The 20,062-nt window shown below is 42.5% G+C and overlaps 1 protein-coding gene across 1 annotated transcript in view; it reads left to right on the top strand.

Annotated features, from left to right (window-relative positions):
• COL14A1 (collagen type XIV alpha 1 chain) overlaps nt 1-20,062 on the top strand; it is a 216,088-nt gene that overhangs the window by 183,720 nt on the left and 12,306 nt on the right. Inside the window, exons 43-45 of the mRNA XM_080800436.1 lie at nt 5,499-5,534; nt 6,543-6,609; nt 9,677-9,865. Coding sequence (XP_080656562.1) covers nt 5,499-5,534; nt 6,543-6,609; nt 9,677-9,865 — 292 coding nt within the window. The remainder of the gene's footprint in view (nt 1-5,498; nt 5,535-6,542; nt 6,610-9,676; nt 9,866-20,062) is intronic.

Raw genomic sequence — 20,062 nt, 5'->3', positions numbered from 1 at the left:
CCTGGGTTCTGGAGGTGGCCCTGCCATGAACTTACCCAGCTGTGCCTGCCACATCACTTAAGCAATTTATCTAGGCTCTCAGGACATCAGCTTCCCCATTCATTCATTTAAAAATATGTACTGGGTGGCCATGGTATGGACCCAGATACATGGGGGAGAGGGGTTCCTAGGGATATGAAAGACGACCAAGATGTTTTTCCACATCCGTGGAAAATCTAGAGAGAATGTTTTTTCTATAAATAGGTATAATAAAAGGCAGAATGTGAGAAATGTCTTAGGGGAAAGACAACGAAGTTGCTATGACAGCCCCACTGAGAGACAGAGAGAGAGACAGAGAGGGAGATGCACCCTGAGTTGATGGGATGGGGAGAATCATGCCCAAATAAGACAGCATTTGGCTTGGATCTTGAGATGTGGGTGTGATTTCTGCCCACAAAGACAGGAAGAGGGCATTGATGGGGGTTGTGGTTAAGACATAAAGTAAACACAAGCCGCCCCATCTTTTATACATTTTAGAATTTTTCAACTCCTTCTCTTACATCATGGCCACTGCCACAATTTTACTCTGACCTCTCTTCTTTTCTCACAGAGTTTATCACGGCCAGCCCTAACTGGCCCCCTTGCTTCTGCTTTCGGCCTGGTCTTGTCCATTCCCCAGGTGCTGAGGGATCCTTCTAGTACATCTTTGATGTGTCATTCTCTGCCTTGAATCTCCTCACGGGATCCCGGTAGCCAGAGGATGGCTCCCAAATATTCAGCCAAGTATTCATGGCCCTTCATGATGGTCCCTACCTTGACCTTCCGACTGGCCTCCCACCGTCTCTTTGTTTGGAGTTGAGTCACCTAAAATTATGTAGAGATGCCCCAACACATACCATACCATTTCACACTTGTTTAGCCTTCAGGACATCCTTCCATTCATCTGAGCTCGTTTCTCCTCCTTTCTCACCGAGCTGAGTTTCTGGCTCGTCTCTCTTTAAAGCTGGGTACTTCCTGTGTGAGGCGCCGCTCACCCCCTCAGGCTGAGACCACATCCAGCCCTCCACTGAAATGATGCCTTCCTCAAGGGCAGAAATGTCATCATACTCATGTACTCACATGTTTTAGTTCCTAGTTTCCAGCTCCGTTTCATAGAGGGCTCTTAATAGGTCTTTGTTAAAAGAAAGAAAGAATGAAGGCATGTTTGCATTCTAGTTAGGCTGATGTCCTAGGGAGTATTAGAAGATTATCTCTCCATGGTCTAACGTGGGAGACCTTTAGAGCCAAGCTAGGATGTTTTGATTTGTGTTAACAGACATCTTTAATATGTAGGACTTGGACCATGATGAGATCATTCCTCTTCCCTCAGCATTAAAATTCTGTGACTTTATGAATGTAGCTACTGTAGTTTCGTTTCTTTACATTTCAAGGGTTCCTAAAATTATAGGAAAATGTGCCATTTTTCTTGCCCACATCTACAGGGAATATGTGTTTTCCCTCAAAGCGTACTTTGGTGGAGTTATGGACCTTCCCTTGCTCAGGAATTTTTATTTTGTTTTTGTTTTACTTTGCAAAAATCAAAGGAAAGATGTTAGGGACATTGGAATAAAAAATAACTTCTTGTTGTACAGATATTCTACTAAATGGATCTTTCACTGAGACTGCCTAGCTGTGCATCATGAGGCTGAGTTTGAGGAATTTCAGGTCGGATTAAGCACATCCATCCCTATGTACCAGAAAGGGCTGATACTGTGCCCTTTTCCTTATCACTTGGGGTCAGGCTCTAACTTCTTTTTCTAAGTTTTAAACATTCCAAGGAACCAAATTCAATAAATGATAGCTAGCAGTGGAGATGTCAAAATAGTGTATCGGTTCAGAAAAAAAATATTTGAGACCAGTTGTTTTTAAGAAATGACTCAGGTTAACACCGAGTTCTGAGCTGCTAGGGTTAGCGGGGAGGGACTCCTGATTGCTTTTTTATTATTGTTTAGCTAGGAAACGGAGTTGAAGATATTGGATGGCAGAATTGTTGAATGGCATTCTCATTCACTCTGCTAAAAGCACACTTTGCTGGGGAGTTCACCGGCTCTGGAGCCCAGCTGATTGGGTTCTGGTCCCAGAGTTTCCATTTCCTCACTGTGGAATCATGGATGAGTTATTTCACCTCTTGGGGAATCATTTTTCTTACATGTAAAGTGGAAATAGCATCTCCTAGGGTTGTTAGAAAGAATGAATTAGATTTCTTTATAGGTATTCTTATAAGGATTAAATACATTAATTGATCTGATAAGACTGTGATAGAATTAAATGGGTTGATACACTGAGACCAATGCTTGAAACATGATAAAAAGCAGCTTCAGTGTTAAACTGCTAGTATTTACCAATAGTTTCTGAATATATTAAAAATATGGAAGATTTACTTATTTTTGTTGCTGATTTTTGGGTTTTGTTTTGCACCTAATGCTTGAAAATCTGCTTCCAGTAAAGATGTATTTCATGGTAGCATAAGTAGCTCTTTTCTCCAGTTAGACCTACAAGGGGACATTATTGCATCTTTAAGGATTTGGCCACTTGTAGAGCCTAAGTCATGAGGAGGACAACACCAGTACATCTATATCTCTAAAGAATTGTGAGGGAAGGATGCCTTGTACATCTTACTTTTGCAAACTGTTTTTATAAGGGAAATTGGATACTTTCTAGCAGAATCAACTCTTGGATACTTTTTAACAGAATCAACTCTTTTTCTAATGGTCTAGAATGCCCGAGAATGTCTCTTTCAGTCAAGGCAGTTAAAATGAAGCTGCAATCCAGACTTACAGTAAAATTCAGCCATTCATTCATTCGCTTAACGTACCTTTGAGCACGTGCTCTGGCCCAAGCACAGTCCTAGGAATTGGGGGACAGGAGTTTGTGAGCTAGACATAGACTGCCTATGGAATTTACATGCTGAGAGTAGTTATAGAGAGCGTATGTTTTCTTTGTAGAGTTCGAGATTCTCCCCCTGGCAAGTCCAGCTTTGTATTTTTCATAAAGTCTATTGCATGTGCTACCTCATTCCAAATAATGACGACATTATGAGATGCTAACACATTCACTCTGTAAGGAGCCCCGGAGACCGTTTAACTTAATGGCCTGATTTTACAAAGAAGCTCAGAGAGTTTAAGTGGCTTACAGATGCTATCTCATGTATTTTTCCCCAAAATATTACTGTGAAAATTTTCAAACAAACTTCAGAGGATTTAGAGTGAATGCCTATATACCCAGCATTGAGATTTCACTATTATATGTATGTGTATGTATTTTTCAATTACGTTCTCTTGGGCTTTGTTGATTATTGATCTCATTTGTAATCTTGGAAAATTACCTTATGGTACACTAAAGGGTGGATTTATTCTTCTAGCTGAAGTCAGTTAATATTTTTCTTCTGACTTTATCAACAGAACAAAGAGGAAGCTCAAGGTCAGAGGAAGTAGACAGCAGTCCTAGGTTTATAAGGAGTATTTCAATATAATATTGGATTTAGTTGAATGTTTGAGTAAATCTTTTAGGCAGGAAACAGGCTAGGTAGTTCTAGAAATATAAGGTAATCTAAGTTATGTCTTCCAGTTTTAGAGATCTTACCATCTACATAGAAGAGAAATCCATGGGTTGACTTGTAACTAAGTACGTTGGAGAATTTTTAAAAATGCAGTGTCATATCACTGGTAGTTGAACTAAGTGCTGGATTAGAATATTCCTACTGTTGCTACTTAATTTATAACATTTATGTTTATAAATATTTTAATTTTTTTTCTCACATTTCAAATGTTTTCACACACTGAGTCGATCAGGTCTATGAGTAGATCATCAGGTCTATGGGAGTGTGAAAGTGCCATTTTGAGGAGTAGGAGGTAGGGAGGTTGGAGCTAAATAACAAAAGGCTTTGAGTTGAAGAACCAACTTTGTCACTTGGATGTCTAAGAATCGCCGGGTGATTCGAATAGAGGAAGAGCTGTGGTCATTCTGGAGTCGCTGTGCTTTCTAAGTTGTGTGCTAGTGGTCTCTGAGGAAGGACTCAGGGTTATGTGGGGCATGGGGTCATGCACAGGAGGAATGGCTACGAGAGATTGCAATGCAAGAAAGTGTGTGTGCGTGTGTGCGTGTGTGTGTGTGTGTGTGTGTGGAATAGACACACAAGATGCAAGGAAGAGAAAAGACAGAACCAGTGGTGGGCTCAAGCTGCTTGCACCTGCTTCTCTTCCTTTCTCAATTCTGTCTTCATTGACAGCACGCGGGCAGCTTGAAATCAACCACGGAAGATAGATGTACACTTCTAATAGCAGCAAACTCTGCAAGTCAGGGCATCTTATTTCTCCAGAAAACCAATTTACCTGCATACCTATGGTGTGAAACCAGAATTTTGAATTTAGGTGACTGTTAATTGAGTGGAGACTCTGGAGAAGATGGTTGGGAGCTGTTGAGCTTATTGTAACAACAGGGAACTGTCTGACAATGTGGGTAAATTCCATCTGTAAAGGCTATTTGCTCCCCTTTTGGTAGAGGCTGTAAAAATGTTATTCAGGGGATCTGTTATGTTGCTTCAGAGTTGAAACAAAAAGATGAAATGCTCTGAAGACACATGTTTTGCTTATTAGTGTAATTTCATTACAGAAACACTTGAAATCTCCATTATTTCTTCAGTAAAAATTTTTATGGTAATAATACGGGTTCTTATGGGTCAAAGAGTAGCTAAGCCACAAAACAAAATAATAATTCAGCTGAGAATTTGCATTAATACAAGTTCCCGTTATCAGGGAGAATCAGGGAGAAGGACCGTGTCCCATGACATGGACAGAAAGCAGAAATACAGGATTCTACAAATCTCATCTCTTACTTGAACTCTTAGGATGGAAGATCATTTACTTCCTTTGAGAGATATTCTTTTATTTTTTTTATTTTTTTTTAAATATTTTATTTATTTATTTGACAGAGATCACAAGCAGGCAGAGAGGCAGGCAGAGAGAGGAGGGAAGCAGGCTCCCCGCCGAGCAGAAAGCCAGACGCAGGGCTCGATCCCAGGACCCTGGGATCGTGACCCGAGCTGAAGGCAGAGGCTCAACCCACTGAGCCACCCACGCGCCCCGAGATATTCTTTTAAAAATTGAGACAATTTAGCTATTCAGCAGAGACTTGTAAAATAAATCATGAAGCATCAGTAGAGTACAATTCATGGAGTGGTGCTTAGGGTGGAAAGGTGTGAATGATCTGTTCGATGAAATGATGTCACAAAGCAGTATCGCTGCCTGATCTCAATTTTGCATGAAAAAATCCTTTGTCTACGTATTCAAAGGCTGGGAGAGTAAAAAGTTTAAAAGAGCGCCTTCTGTTTGCTGTTTGCTTATTTCTGTTGTGTATTGATTTTTGCTGCAGAACCGTGAGAGCCAGGAAAAACATCTTAATAAAATAAGAAAAGATCCACTCTCACTACAGCCAGCTGAAGGCAGTGTTACAAGTAACTCGACAATTTTAATTTTTTACAGGGTATCCCTGGAGCCAAGGGAGAGCGAGGAGAAAGAGTGAGTATCCTCTGGCTCTGTTTACTAGGCATTGCCAGCTGCACACCTTTTGTTGCATAAGCCTGAGACAGGATGGCCATTTACTATCATGACTGTTACCATCGTGACTGTTCATCACTCTGATTCCGTTCCCTCTCTCCTCCCTCCCCTCAACCCGCCAGACTGCGGGCGCGCTGTCAGGTGGGAAGACACCCCGTGGGCTAGAAGTCAGGAGAGCTGGTTTCTAGTAGCCTCTCTGCTACCATTCAGCTAGATGACCTCGGCCCCTTTCTTTAAGGATAAAATTGGGAGAACCGAACTCCACTAGCTCCGAAGTGGATTTGATGACAAAATTATATCATGGACGTAAAAAGGCTTGAGAACATTAAAAACTCTCTACAGATGCCAAGTAGTAGAATGGGGCTTGTGTTCTCCCTGATGGACCGACATTGGCAGCCAATGGCAAACACAGAGTTAAGGCAACTGGTTGGGGAACTTAAATCAGTTTATTTTCGGGACTTTCTCTCTCTGTTGAGAAATTGTGCAGCGGCTCATAGAATTGTGCTGTCGCCTGTGGTAGAAGCAACCGTGACTTTGGGCTCATCCAGTCACCTCTGTGGACCCTTGGGCAACATGTTTAACCGTTCATCTATAAAATGGGTTTAACGTCTTTCCTTGGAGTTGTTGCTAATATGAACTAAGCCACTGCCTGAGAAAGTGTTAGATTTTATAAGCTCTGAAGAGCTATTAGTGGGGTATTCAACATATATGGGTTTGTGTCAAAACTATGAAATTTTTTTAGAATCTGGGACCAGAAAGACTTGATTTCTCATTTAATGCAGGTTCCCAGGAACCTTGCACTGTGAGTGTCAAATCGCTTCCTCCTCGCCTGCACGGTGGGGCCAGTCCTATCTGCTGTGCGAGCCAACGAGCGGGGAACAGGGGGCCGAGTCACAGCTGCATGCCGGAAGTCCGGCCACGGGGCTGGGCTTGCGGCCGGTTCTCAGAGGGTGCTTTCTTCTCATGCAGGGGGACCTCCAGTCTCAAGCTATGGTACGAGCGGTGGCACGTCAGGTGTGCGAACAGCTCATCCAGAGTAAGTACATCATGGTGTCCGATGTCATTCTCTGTCCTTTGTCCAAACCGGGATCTGCCTTGCCCAGAAGTTAGTGACTCTGGAAAATACCGCAAACACTTGGTCTCGGTGCAGATAGGTAAGCTTTACACGTGGTCATAACTAACCCCGGTAAGAGGTCAGCACAGATGACCCTGGAGTCCTGTATCCTTGTCACAGACACCCAATTCCTCTGCGGCGTCTGTCCAAGAGCTTTCCTTTGGCCCATGTAGATTTAACTTAGCTGCCCAGATCAGATCTTTTATTTTTCCTTATCTTCAAGTGGATAGTGTTTTTTTTTTTTTTCTCAAGTACTCACTCAGTGCTTGAAAGTTGTCAGGCTGAGGAATCAGAAGCTGCTTTCAAAAAGATGATTCATGATGTTGATTTCTGTCAACTCACTAGATTTCAATCAATACCTGCTTTTTAAAATCCTTTTCTTTTGGTTAGCCCAAGATCCTTTGCTTCATTCTTTTTTTAAAATTTATTTAAATTGGGACGCCTGGGTGGCTCAGTTGGTTAAGCCGCTGCCTTCGGCTCAGGTCATGATCCCAGGGTCCTGGGATCGAGTCCCGCATCGGGTTCCTTGCTCGGCAGGGAGCCTGCTTCTCTCGCTGCCTCTGCCTGCCTCTCTACCTGCTTGTGTGTACTCTCTCTCTCTCTCTCTCTCTGGCAAATAAATTAAAAAAAAATCTTAAAAAAAATTATTTAAATTCAGTTAGCCGGTACACAGTGCATCATTCGTCTTAGATGTAGTGCCCCATGTCTTCTTTTTCAACTTGAACTTGCCAGTAGCACAGTATTTCAAGTACTGGTTTGTGTTCATTCACTTGCATACCCACCCGTTTTGCATTTTCCCCAGGCCCACAGACATTTTGTCTCAGGAATCTAACCAGAGGGTTACTAGTGTGGGCCCTTTGCCAATAATTTGTTCAATTCCAGAAAGATCTAAGGCCAGGTAGAGATGAAATGGTCAAACCCCGCCATCCCTCGTCTAGCTCTGGGTTGAGCCTTATACTCTGGAAGCACGCCACTCCACCTTCATTACCCGAGTGACTGTCTTCGCTTTGGCCGGTTACATTTTTTTAACCCAGGAATGTCTGGGAGTCCCATAAGTGTTGAAGAAGACATAATGGCTGGTTCCCAAACCCCAAGTGTAGTAGATAAACCCCGATCTCATCTCTGGGAAGACACTGAGTGAAGGTGCATGTCGGCTTGGGAGAGTTCTCATCAAGACATAAGTTGTGCAAACCATGTACAAAGCTGTCATCTTCTGACATAACAGTAATGCTCCCTGTGTTTCAACTTTATTTCACTTATATTACATTGCCCAAATTAAATGTGTGTATCTCAGGGAATTGACCAGTTTTAAATAAAACTATTCAAGTTTCATGCTAAAACAAGATCTTTAAAAACACAATAAATTATAAAAGCTAACTTGAATATCATGAAAGCTAAATTGACCATTGAGAACATCCAAAGCTAACCTGTACCTTGGATTATTTTGTAGGTTTCTCATTTCAAATATACAGTGTAAACGAGCAGGAAATTATTTTAAGGAAGCCCAGGGGTTAAATCCGGATGGGACTGATGGGCCACAGTATGTGGGAGATCTCACAATAGTTGCTGTCATATTCCACTGTAGAATAAAAATCTTATATAAATATATGATCATTTAAGACATGCCCTAAAAACTGAGAGTTCAAAATTGCATTTCCCCCCGCTCGGGAATTCTCGGATTCTTGTGAATGACTTCGAGGAAATGGAAGCCAGCAGGGAGTGATGCAAGGAAGCTGACAGAAGCCTGTAGCGTAGGGAGGCCCTGTTTGTAGATGCAGCTGGGAGAGAAGAGAGAGAAAAGTTTGCACACAACTTTATGAGCAAGACCCAGCCTTCCCGGGGACTATGCCTGCCACCTCAGCCCCCTTCCCACGTGCTACTTCAGGTTCCTTTGGGTTCCTTATTCCATTGCTTAGGATTCTCTGCAGAACTTGATTCACTGGTTAGCATTTAATTCCTCACATGCTCCGTTATCTGGTTTTTAGTCCGGAGCCGATCAGAAGAATTATCCTAGGAAACGTGAAATGGGCAACTGTGTTAGACCACAGTGATGAGAGCTAGCGAAGTGATAAAGGGGGCCTCTTGCCAAGGGAAGAACCTAGAAAAGCGTATATGGAAATGTCGACTGCACCCGGACAAGAGTGGACATGCCTACAGATGACCCCCGAGTCGTCAGTTTCAGTGGTGGTCCCATGCTTAAGAAGGCATTGAATATATTTTAGAAATAATCCCTCTAAAAATGGCTACTCTTCTTTGTTTAGACTTGCAGGTTTGAAAAGGGATAGGTTATCATCTAGAAAATTCACTCATGTGGGAAAATCTTATCTCCTGATGTTGCCGGAAAACTGAGGTGTTATGGTATCAAGCACTTTACCAATGTGTGCTTCTGATTATTAAAATACGTTCTTCCAGGCATAACTGAGTTAAGGGATTATAGGAGGGAGAGCCAGATTTTTTTTTTTTTTCTTAAATAAAGCTGGTGGGAGTATCTGCAGCTGAGACCCAAGGAAAGGTTCCTGCAAAAAGTCTTGGCAACAGAGAGTCAAATTGAAACAAAACACTTGTCTGGGGGTTTGTGAGCAAGAGGGTGTAGCAGGCTTTGTGGGTTGGAAAAAAGACAAATAAGTCGGGGGAGGGGGAAGCTGTTGCTAGAGAAAAGGGGCAGCTGGGTGAGGGTTTAGGGGTCAGATAAATGTTGGGGGTGAAGATCAAATTTATGACTTCTGCTCATGCTGTTTACTGAGATGCTGATGTGAGCTGTGGCATTCCAGACACTTGAGATGCGCCTTGAAAACAGTCCAGCTGTTCATATCATCCAAAGTAAAATGTCATCATTTTTAAGTTGGAAATCAACATATTTCGGAGGGGTGTGCTTTTCCTCTTGTGGTTGTCAACGGAATGGTTCAGAGCCTTGACAGATAATACCGCCGGTCTTCCCTTTCTGCGTGTGACAGTTCACTGAAGGATGTCTCTGCCCTGTGTGTCTCAGGTCACATGGCCAGGTACACGGCCATCCTCAACCAGATTCCCAGCCAGTCCTCAACAGTCCGGACCATCCAAGGGCCTCCTGGAGAACCTGGCAGACCAGGGTCACCCGGAACCCCTGGTGAACAAGGACCCCCGGGGACCCCAGGCTTCCCAGGAAATGCAGGCGTGCCAGGGACCCCAGGAGAACGAGGTAAGCTGAGTCACCTCTCTCATTGGAATGTCACTGAGGTGTGTACAGTGAAGCATGGTGTAAACAGTGGTGCTTATACGATGATGACATCCAAAAGAATGAATGTTCATTAATGCCACCCATCCATTCTCCAGCTTATTTATTCATCCCCAAGACTGAGTAAGTTGAGTAAGCTACAAAGTATTTCATCAAGAGCCATATCTACTCCTATGAAAAAGGAGGATCAGGACCCCCAACTCACCTCTCAGAGACTTTTGAACAAATGAGAGAAAGGTCTCCCCTCTAGATGGAGGAATTAAGAACAGGTGCCCCTTCCAGGTGGAAGAATTAGAAAACGATGCCCTCCTCTGGACAGATATGGCATCACGCATGTCATGGTAAGCCAAGAGCTCACTTCTGAGGTCTGATGCTTTTTTTACGCAGTACCCATAGTGGGCAACAGTTGATGGCAGCCCTCAGGTGAGTCATGGGTCATATCAACATATGATTTACATATGCCTATGCAGACCATGCCAGCTATAAACTTCAAATGAAAATACTGTTCCTGGTTCATCTTCCTATAATATATTATATCTTACATATAATATAAAATAAATACTTTATTTAATAGTCTTAAGGGCCAATGTTTTATCTTTCCTACCAAAGTTTCTTAAAAATAGAAATCCTACTTAGTCTTTTTTGTTTTCCCCTACAGGTCTTAGCAGTGTTGCATAGTACAATAAAAAGACTTTGATTGAATTTCACCCAGTTCTGTAATTGACTCCAGAAACTCCAGAAACAGATTAAAGAGATGTGGGAAATTGGGATTACATATGAACCACAAAGAAAGTGATGGGCAGTTAAGACAATGGACTACAAGTATTTTCTAAGACACCATTTTCTAGAATGCAGATCTGGGGAAAAGCTAACTCTTACTTATTTGCCATGTGAATCCTATTACTTCTGTGACCTGGGTAGGATATGTTCCTTTTATCACTTTTGGAGATGTGACATGCGGATTCCAAAGTTAGTATTTCACCGTTCATTCTTGCTCGGTGCCAACAGGCTGCACGCATCCCTGCCTCTGCGCTTTCATAGGCCTCCTTCCCCACTTTGGCAACGTCCTTTGCTTTCCCTGTCTCAGGTGTTCTTACTCTCCGTGCAAGGCTCGGCTGCACTTCTGTTTCAGGAGTGACATTTTTGTTGATTGCCCCAGACCACACAGTAGCTCCACCCCCCAGGACCCCTGAGCACTGATTGTCTTTCCCACCCATCTGAGTACTGCTCCGGGGTAGGTGAACAGCTCCATGGCCAAGAGCAGGGGCAGCTCTGAGCCGCGTTGCTCATGATAGGTCCTCCCTCAGTACTTGCTGTTCTCATGGCAGTCTGGTCCTGGTTTCCCTTCCTGAAGGTGCTTCCCGTGCCAGGACATGAAATCAGCAGATGTAGAGAAGGGCATGGTTCCCTCCCAGCGCGTGGAAGACCTGGCCGCTGGGCATCCTTTGACGGTGTCAGTGATGGATCACCTGTGACACGGGGGGCACAGAGCCCGTGCCTGAGTCATTCTCGTGAGTCACAAGGTGTGTTTGTGCTTTTTGGAAGTCCTCTTCTGGTTCTTGCCAGACTGAGTCTTTCCTGCTCTGCAAGAGGACTTGAAGCCTTAGCCCAGAGGAAAATCTTTCAGGAATTCTCAAACAGTGGCCCAGGCAGCCGTTAAAAACAGGAATTTCCATGATATAATTTTCTGACTACATATATCTGTATCCATGTATTTGTAAAGAGTGTAGAAGACAAAGCAGAATCGTGTCCAGCAAATTCATGGAGGATGACAGTGGGACAGAAAGTGAGACAGGCCCTTTGGGCATGAGGGAATGTGATTTTTAGATGATCACCAATGGTAATGGTTTTGCGTTTAAGGTCAGGGTTTCTAGGTCAAGGCCCAAGGGACTTTTTGTTCCTAGCAAAATATTTCAATCCTGTTGCAGTTGGGATTTTTGCTGCAAGGAAGATGATGATTTTTTGTTTGTTTGATCTCATGGTCCAAATACCCAGAAAGTTTTGAGAGATAGAAATATCTACTTTTTCACTATATCAAAACAATAGAATTTTAAAACTGAAGACACTTCAGCCTCCTTTTCTCCTCACCCTCATTTTGTCATTTTGTGTAAAAGAGAGCATATGAAGATACCAAGGTCCAGGGAGTCTTGAAATCAGCCAACATCAGGACTAGAAATAAAAACCAGAGATTGTGGGGTTGTTGTTGTTGTTATATAAAATACAATTATTACACTGCTCTATGTAATATAATTTTGAAAGGACACTATATTATAGTAAGTAAAAATAAGTATTATCACTCAGCAGTGTATTTAGACAAATGCTAAACTACAAAAGCAAGGCAAAAAGAAATATAGTGTTGAGTACCCTGGCCCAGCGTGTAAGTGAACCTCACTTTCTTCTTCCTATGTGTCTCACGTAAGTCTTCCTATAAGAAATTCACCACTCCATTGACTTGGGTAATTTTTCACTAGAAGGGCTCCATCTGACTTTCCTATTAGAATTTTTCAAAAATTTTTAAAGTAAGCTCTCTGCCCCATGGGACTTGAACTCACGGCCCTGAGATCAAGGGTTGCATGCTTCAGTGACTGAGCCATCCAGACGCCCCTAATTTTTCAGAAGTTTTTTGAAAAATACATATGCAGGATGTACAGTAATAAATATATTTTGCATCGTGATGCCGTATTATGCATGCAAACTTGTCAAACTGAGGCAAAAAGCAATACTACTCATCCTTACTATGGTTTCCTGCTTGCCTCTGTTCAAAAGGCTGATGGGCAATCTTTTGTTTTATGATCTTGGTTCAAACACACTATTGATTAACTCAGTCATTATCATTGAACTAGCCAAAGAATATGCATTTTGGGGGAACAGAAAAGGAATTACAAATACTTCCCCCCATCAGCAATGTGACATAAAGACTATTCTCGACTTTCCTTCTCACCCAGCAGAAGACTGTATTCTGCCTACATCTGACTAGCTACCTCCTTCTCATTAACCCTTTGTCTCCTTTAACTTAAAGTATTTTTTAAAGGTTTTATTCATTTATTTGACAGACAGAGATCACAAGTAGGCAGACAGGCAGGCAGAGAGAGAGAGGAGGAAGCAGGCTCCCCACTGAGCAGAGAGCCCGATGCGGGGCTTGATCCCAGGACCCTGGGATCACGACCTGAGCTGAAGGCAGAGGCTTTAACCCACTGAGCCACTCAGGCTCCTCTTAAAGAACGTTTCATGAGTTTGTGGGGAACAGTCGTTTCGCCATGTTCTCACATGGATCGCGATATATACAGAATCCTTAGAATGTAAGGAACTGAAGGACTCCTGCAGCTGACGTTGTTCATCTAAGGCTTGAACTCCAACTTGGACTTGTCTGATTATTACCACCCAGGGGTAAAGAGGTTGCATCTGCACAAGCATAAGCAAGAGGTTATGCAGCCCAATTTCTCACCTGCTTTTTCTTGCCACTTATACCACATGGCTCATGCACAGCAAAGACAAGCTCTTCTTCTATGGGCTACAGTTGCCTGTCCCCACGAAATGCTGCATGCCGTCAGGTAACGGCTCTATATCCTGGCTTCCAAAGTTCACAAAAGCTATAGCATTCCTCTTTGGTACCCTGATCTGAAACAACCGAGTCCTGACGTTTCTGACCTGAACTCACTCTGCAATCACAGCCTTGTGTGATTCTAGCTAGACCCCAGAAGGCAACTCTGTTTCTAATTCTGATCTTTGTATAATTGTTCCTGGATGACGAATCTCCTATTTTCTTATTCCATTTATTGAAATGTTCATATTTCACACTGGTGTCTTGAACCATCTATTATTAACCCAGTCAAAAATCAGTTGGTTAGAGTGCCTGGGTGGCTCAGTGGGTTAAAGCCTCTGCCTTCGGCTCAGGTTATGATCCCAGGGTCCTGGGATCAAGCCCCGCATCGGGCTCTCTGCTCAGTGGGGAGCCTGCTTCCTCCTCTCTCTCTCTGCCTGCCTCTCTGCCTATTTGTGAGCTCTCTCTGTCAAATAAATGAATAAAATCTTTTAAAAAAAATCAGTTGGTTGGTCTATAGTTGGCCAAACTGAATTTCTTTATTTACTTGAAAAGAACTGGGACAGTTTCCTGATTTCAGTGTTTCTGCAACTCCTTCAGTTTCCATCATTCTCCAAAAAATATTGGATCACGGGAGCCATCCAACTGAAGATTTTCATGATCAGATTATACATCCATAATTTACTGGAATTTATATCTGATTTATTTTGTACAATAAATTGGTAAATATTTACTGAATGCAAGGTTCATGTAAGTCTCTTGGTTTGACAGGATGTGAGATAGTACTATTGATTTATGGCTTTCACTTATTAGGCACTAAATGTATCTGCCAATATTGTGTCCAGTCCTATATACACACTCTCTCCTTTGGATAAAACGGGAGACATGGTTTGGATAAGGAAGGAATGTGGAACATTACTAAATGTGCAAGTTGGGAGAGTGAACGCGAAATGAGTTGTGTAGAAAGTAAATGCTGTCAGAGGTCCATATTAGCTCCATTTTTTATTATCTTTTCAAATTTTTTAAAAGATTTTATTTATTTATTTGTCAGAGAGTGAGAGATAGAGTACAAGTAGGGGGAGTAGGGGAGGGAGAAGCAGGCTCCCCACTGAGCAGGGAGCCTGATGCATGGGGTTCTATGACCTAAGCTGAAGGCAGAGGCTTAACCCACTGAGCCACCCAGGCGCCCCCCTCTAGCTCCATTTTTAAGTGAGGAATCTGAGGCTCAGGTAGTTTTTCAGTTCACCCCACTGGACCATAGGGGACCAGAATTCAAGTCCACATCTGCGTGATTCCAGAATAGCTGTGCTTGCTCCCCTCTGTCCTGTTGCCACCTTGGAATTCATAGTGTAGTGGGGGACTCCCATGGGAAAGGCCAGAACCATGCAGGGTCTGGTGGACCCCATTTCCTTATGGCTCCTACTAACCACAATTCATGGCTCAGTTCACCCAAACAAGTCAACGCCTGAACTGACCAGAATATCACAGTGGGACGTGGTTGTACTATTGGCAAGCTCCCTGCACACTGTGTTCTGGTTTGGGAGAGGCTTGGGACATCCTTGACCTGGCCAACGACCAACTTTGAGGTGATTTGTTAGATAAATATGAAGGTGGTAAAAATATTTTCCATGATTATACATTTTGGCACTTGAAAGTTTTTCTAGAATTTTAGCATGTGCCCAGGCCATGGAAGAGTCCAAGTAGGGGAACTACCTGGAGGGAAGCTGGCCATGGATCCAGCACCTTGGGGTGCACCTACAGAATTCTACTTCAATTATAACATCTAACAATAGGGGAAATAGAGGAGAAACACGGAATAAGGCAATTCAGTCTTGTTTTCCTTGTGATATTTTAGAAGAGAAACTGATTTCACTTCACTGTTTGCAATGCTGCTTACTTGAGTAGCAGGATGGGATGTCATTTGGTCCATCAATCTTACTGAAGTCAGGATCTGAACTTGGCCACTTACCAGCTGTGTAATCTTGACTGCTTAATTGTAAAACTTAATCTTTCTGTATCTTCATTCATTCACCTAACCAAACACTTACTGAGCATCTGCTACACATCAGGCATCGAACTGGGTGTTAATGACATAGTGGTAAACAGGACATACATTCCCTATGTTTCCTGTACCTGGCATGGACCCAGATATCAAATGCACTAACAAAAACTAAATGAATAGTTTCCTTTAGTGACATTAGTTGTAAGTGCCATGAAAAAAATCCATGATGCCATGCAAATGTAGGAGAAGGGGTTCTGACTTACACTGGCAAGTCAGTGATGTTTTAGCTGAGACCTGAAAGTTTAGGAGTTTGGCAGATCAATAAGAGAGTCAGAGGAGAACATTTCAGGCAGAGATAGCAATAACGTATGCAAAGGTCCTGAGGTACAAAAGGGCTTGAAACTCTAAAGCCATGATTCTCAAAAGTAGTCAACATATTGTCTCCTTTTCAACAGATAATTTACATCTCTTTTACTGTTCTGAAATGAAATTCACAGATAATAATATAACCTGCCTTCACACACAATTAAAAAAAAAAAAACTAGACTGCCATCTAGTGTAACGTAAAGAAGTAAAGCTAAAGTAATTTCTACTTCAACTGTTTATTCCAATATGCAAATTCTCAGCATGACTATACTGGAAACATAATGAAGTCAAAATGTATTTATAGTAAATAATTACTAAGAATGCAATCGTTACAAGTTCAGGCTGATGTAGCTGAGCTTTATCAATAATGGGTCTTTCTGCATTCGTGTCTGTTGTGTTCACAGTGAAAATCGTAAGAGCAAATACATCATCAGCATTATGCAAATAACAAAAATTATCTTCTACTTTTTCAGACGCCTATTCCTTGATTAACAGATCTCTTGGTTTTCCACTATATTTCTTTTTCCTACTGGGGCTCTCTCCAGAGAAGCCTTATACTGACTCCTACTGACTATCTCCCCCACCCACAGATAGTAGTGATGTATTTACACATGCTAGTGCCTAGAAAAAGTTGAGTGAAAATGACTGGGAGCTATCATTCCAAGGATTTTCCCCATTGGAATGCATTGTTTTCTATACATTCATTAGCACTTTACACCCACTCTGTGGGGTCAAATATTTGGGATGCAGTATTAGCATTGAGGCTTAAAAAAAAATAACAACATTGGAATGTCATCTTTAATCACAAGAAGATTTCATGTTTTTGATTAAGAGCTTGATGCAAGGACAGTTGCCCCACTCTGTTTGTTGCCTGGATTAATTTTTTATTGTTCTCTGAGGATACAATCCTTGAATGACTATGAAGTTGGAAAATTATTCCCCCTGAGTTTTCCCTGACACAGAAGACCAAATTTCTAAGGAGTAAATGTAAAGAAAGACAAGATTTAAGAATCAATTCTTTTATCAGTCCTGAGGTTCTGTGGTTAATTTGAAGAAGATGGACTTTGTTCCAGGAAATGAGAAAAGGGGGATATGAGAAGGAAGAAAAGATGCAACACAACTGAGCCCCCCTTCTCACCCCGCCAGAGCAAACCCAGGTAGAAAAGGAATCAGCCACGCTCTGGCTGCTGGAAGTCAGTGATAACCCCTTTTATCCCATAGAAATGGGATATCCCATAGATATCCCATAGAAATGGCAGTCAGAGTCAAGAAGTTGCATATACCCAAAAGCTAACTCTGAGTCCCTAAGGTTCCATTCCCCTTACCTGGGAATCAACAAGGCTGAAAAGGCTGGGTCTCAAGTCAATTTGAAGCTGGAAGAGAGAAGTTGGGTTCTTGCATTTGGTATTTCTGTGGTTGAAAAGAGCTGTTGGCACCGAAGATACATTTGGCTGAAAACTTTGGTCACGAATGCAGAATAAAAGCAAAGCGGTTGCCAGACAGGAATGCCTAGATGCTAAGCATCTGTGGAACTTCTTAATGTCCCTTTTATCCTGGTTTATTCCTGGAAAAATTATCTTTATGGGACAGATCAACTTAATTAAAGATAGAGGGTTGGCAGGGCTCTTGTAATAATTGGCTGGTTGAGACTTAAATATTTGCAAGTCTTCCCTGTGATGTTGTATTATCTTTGACATTGACTTGCATGAGACATAGACTTTTCATTGCTGTTAAAAATCTGCTGACGTGTTTGTTTCTTTCCTCATTCCCTGCGTCTCATCTCCTGAGAGATGAACTCCAGAGAAGTAAAGGTAGCTTTCTCTTTTCTCACCCAGTCGTTAGGTGGTAAAGTCCAATTTGAATGTGCATTGGAACAAGATTTTCTCTGAAGGTTTGATATATTGTGTTTTCCTAATGTATAGTAACCCAAACGCATTGAAAAAGAATGCTTTTCCTTTTTCTTCGTTGTATCATCTTCTATTTTGTAAGGGTTTTTTTCCCCTCTGTTACAAACTGAGTCTTTGCATTCAACATGGCTGCAAAGAGAAGCTCTATGTGTTAATGATAATAATGATAATGTTAATCAGTCCCTGTCTGGGGTAAAGGGTATATCATGCTAGAAATACCACTCAAGGTTAATGCCATCTCAGCAAGATATCTTCGTATGGTCCCAGTTCATATTTTCCGCCTGACTTCAAGTATGTACTTTTCGCTCTAGCCAAACTGAACTGCTCTGTGCTCTCAGTATTAGTCAGCTTTTGCTGCATAACAAACCACAAACATCTCAGTAGGATACAACGATAAATATATTTTTTTTTTCACCACATATCTATGGAAAACAGGAGCAGTTCTGCTCTGCTGGGGCCCTGGCTGGAAGGGCTAATAGTTTCCTAGAGTATGTAATCCTCACGGCGGTGGCAGAAACAAAACAGGGCAACCCAACGCCTCCCACCCCAGTCCTATTTCAAGCCTCTGTGCCTGTTGTTGCCTCTAGTGTCTCATTGGCCAAAGCAGGTCACGTGACCGCGGCCGCGCCCAACTCCACCCAATAAGGAAGTACACGCGGCCCAAAGCAGGAGAATGCGTCAAGTCCGGCGCAGAGCAATGAGGGCGGGCGACTGCTCCTTCTTCATGCGTGTCTTTTCCTTTGCTGCTCCCCCCCCAGTGCGGATTCCCACTGTGCCCTGTTCTTGTCCCAGTTCATGGGTTTCCACCTGCCCTTCCCACTCCCTAGAATCCTCTCTCGTCCTCTGGCTCGTTCGTCCTTCCGAGCTCATCTCCGGAGTCCCCGCTGCCAGACCACTCGTTCCTCCCGCGGTTTGTTTGGCCCGTGTGTTGGTTGTTGCTACCCTGCTCCCCTCCAGCTGAACCAGACTGAGTAAACGCTCCCCGAGCACATGCGGCGACCACAGCAGTTTCTCATTATACTGTCATTGCCGGTGTCCTCGTTTGTCTTCCCACTGGACTGTGAGTTCCTTGAATGGGGCTGTGCCTTTCATCTCTGCTTCCCCCCAACCCCTACCTCACCAAGAAGCCTGAACAAGAACGGGGTCCATCGCCGGTGTGCGAAACGGGTCGTCGAGCGCCCAGGTAGAATGTGCTTTCTTGACTTGCCTTTTAATGATGATTTCACCTCTGTGAATCCTGTCTCACCAGTAAGGCTGCACGTTCCCCGGAGACCACACGTAATGTGGATTTTCCCTTTGTTTTTCATAATACCTGAAGTGCAATAGTCATTTCGTGAATCATGAGTGATTTATGGTGTTGATTACTCCTTGGCTAGGTTTTTGGCTGCCATTTGTCCTTCACTCTAAAGCCATGAAAAAAAACAGAAGTCCATGTGGCTATAGGACATCAACACGAAGACATCCTGTTAATAGCCAGTTACTGCCAACTTGACAATGTCAACGTTTTCTTCAAGTCATTATTGTGTAAATTCAGCCAGGAAAACGGGGTGAGATTTTTAAATAGGAAAGATTTTTTGACTGGGTAGGAAATATATATAAAATAGCAAATACGTTGGACATTTCAGTGCTCGCATTTTAGTGTGTCTAATTTAGATGTCTGTGGTCAAAAGATCAAGGGATGTCCTGCTTATAATGCCTGTGTGTGTGTGTGTTTACAATATCCATATGTAAATATTGATAGAGGCAGACAAGCGGAGACAGAGAGACACTTTGTTTTAAATATAGGAATGTACTCAGCCATTTTCTAAATTTCTGGCCTTGAACATAAACAAGTAAAATGGAAATATAACATGTACTAATTTAGATGATAAAACTAAAGCTGTTGGGACGCCTGGGTGGCTCAGTTGGTTAAGCGGCTGCCTTCGGCTCAGGTCGTGATCCCAGCGTCCTGGGATCGAGTCCCACATGGGGCTCCTTGCTCCGCAGGGAGCCTGCTTCTCCCTCTGCCACTCTGTCTGCCTGTGCTCACTCTCTCTCTCTCTCTCTGACAAATAAATAAATAAAATCTTTAAAAAAAAAAAAACTAAAGCTGTTTATATTAGCTATGGTAAACCATTTTCAGTGAATTTTTTTAACAAGGATTTAAGGCAATAAGTACAATAAATCAGTATACCAAAATGCATTTGTATAGCTGAGGGAAAAACATACATAGAAAAGATATATTCATTAACTCTTAAAATTTTCATTGGTTCTAGGTTTAACAGATATAAGATGTATTTATCTTAATAGTGCTTTCTTCATGCTCGTTATGAAGGGCTGCTGGTCATAATGCTTTTTGTTTTAAA

The sequence above is a fragment of the Martes martes genome (genome assembly GCF_963455335.1).
Source record: "Martes martes genome assembly, chromosome: 4".
Taxonomy (NCBI): Eukaryota; Metazoa; Chordata; class Mammalia; order Carnivora; family Mustelidae; genus Martes; species Martes martes.
This window is presented reverse-complemented; position numbering and strand designations above follow the sequence as displayed.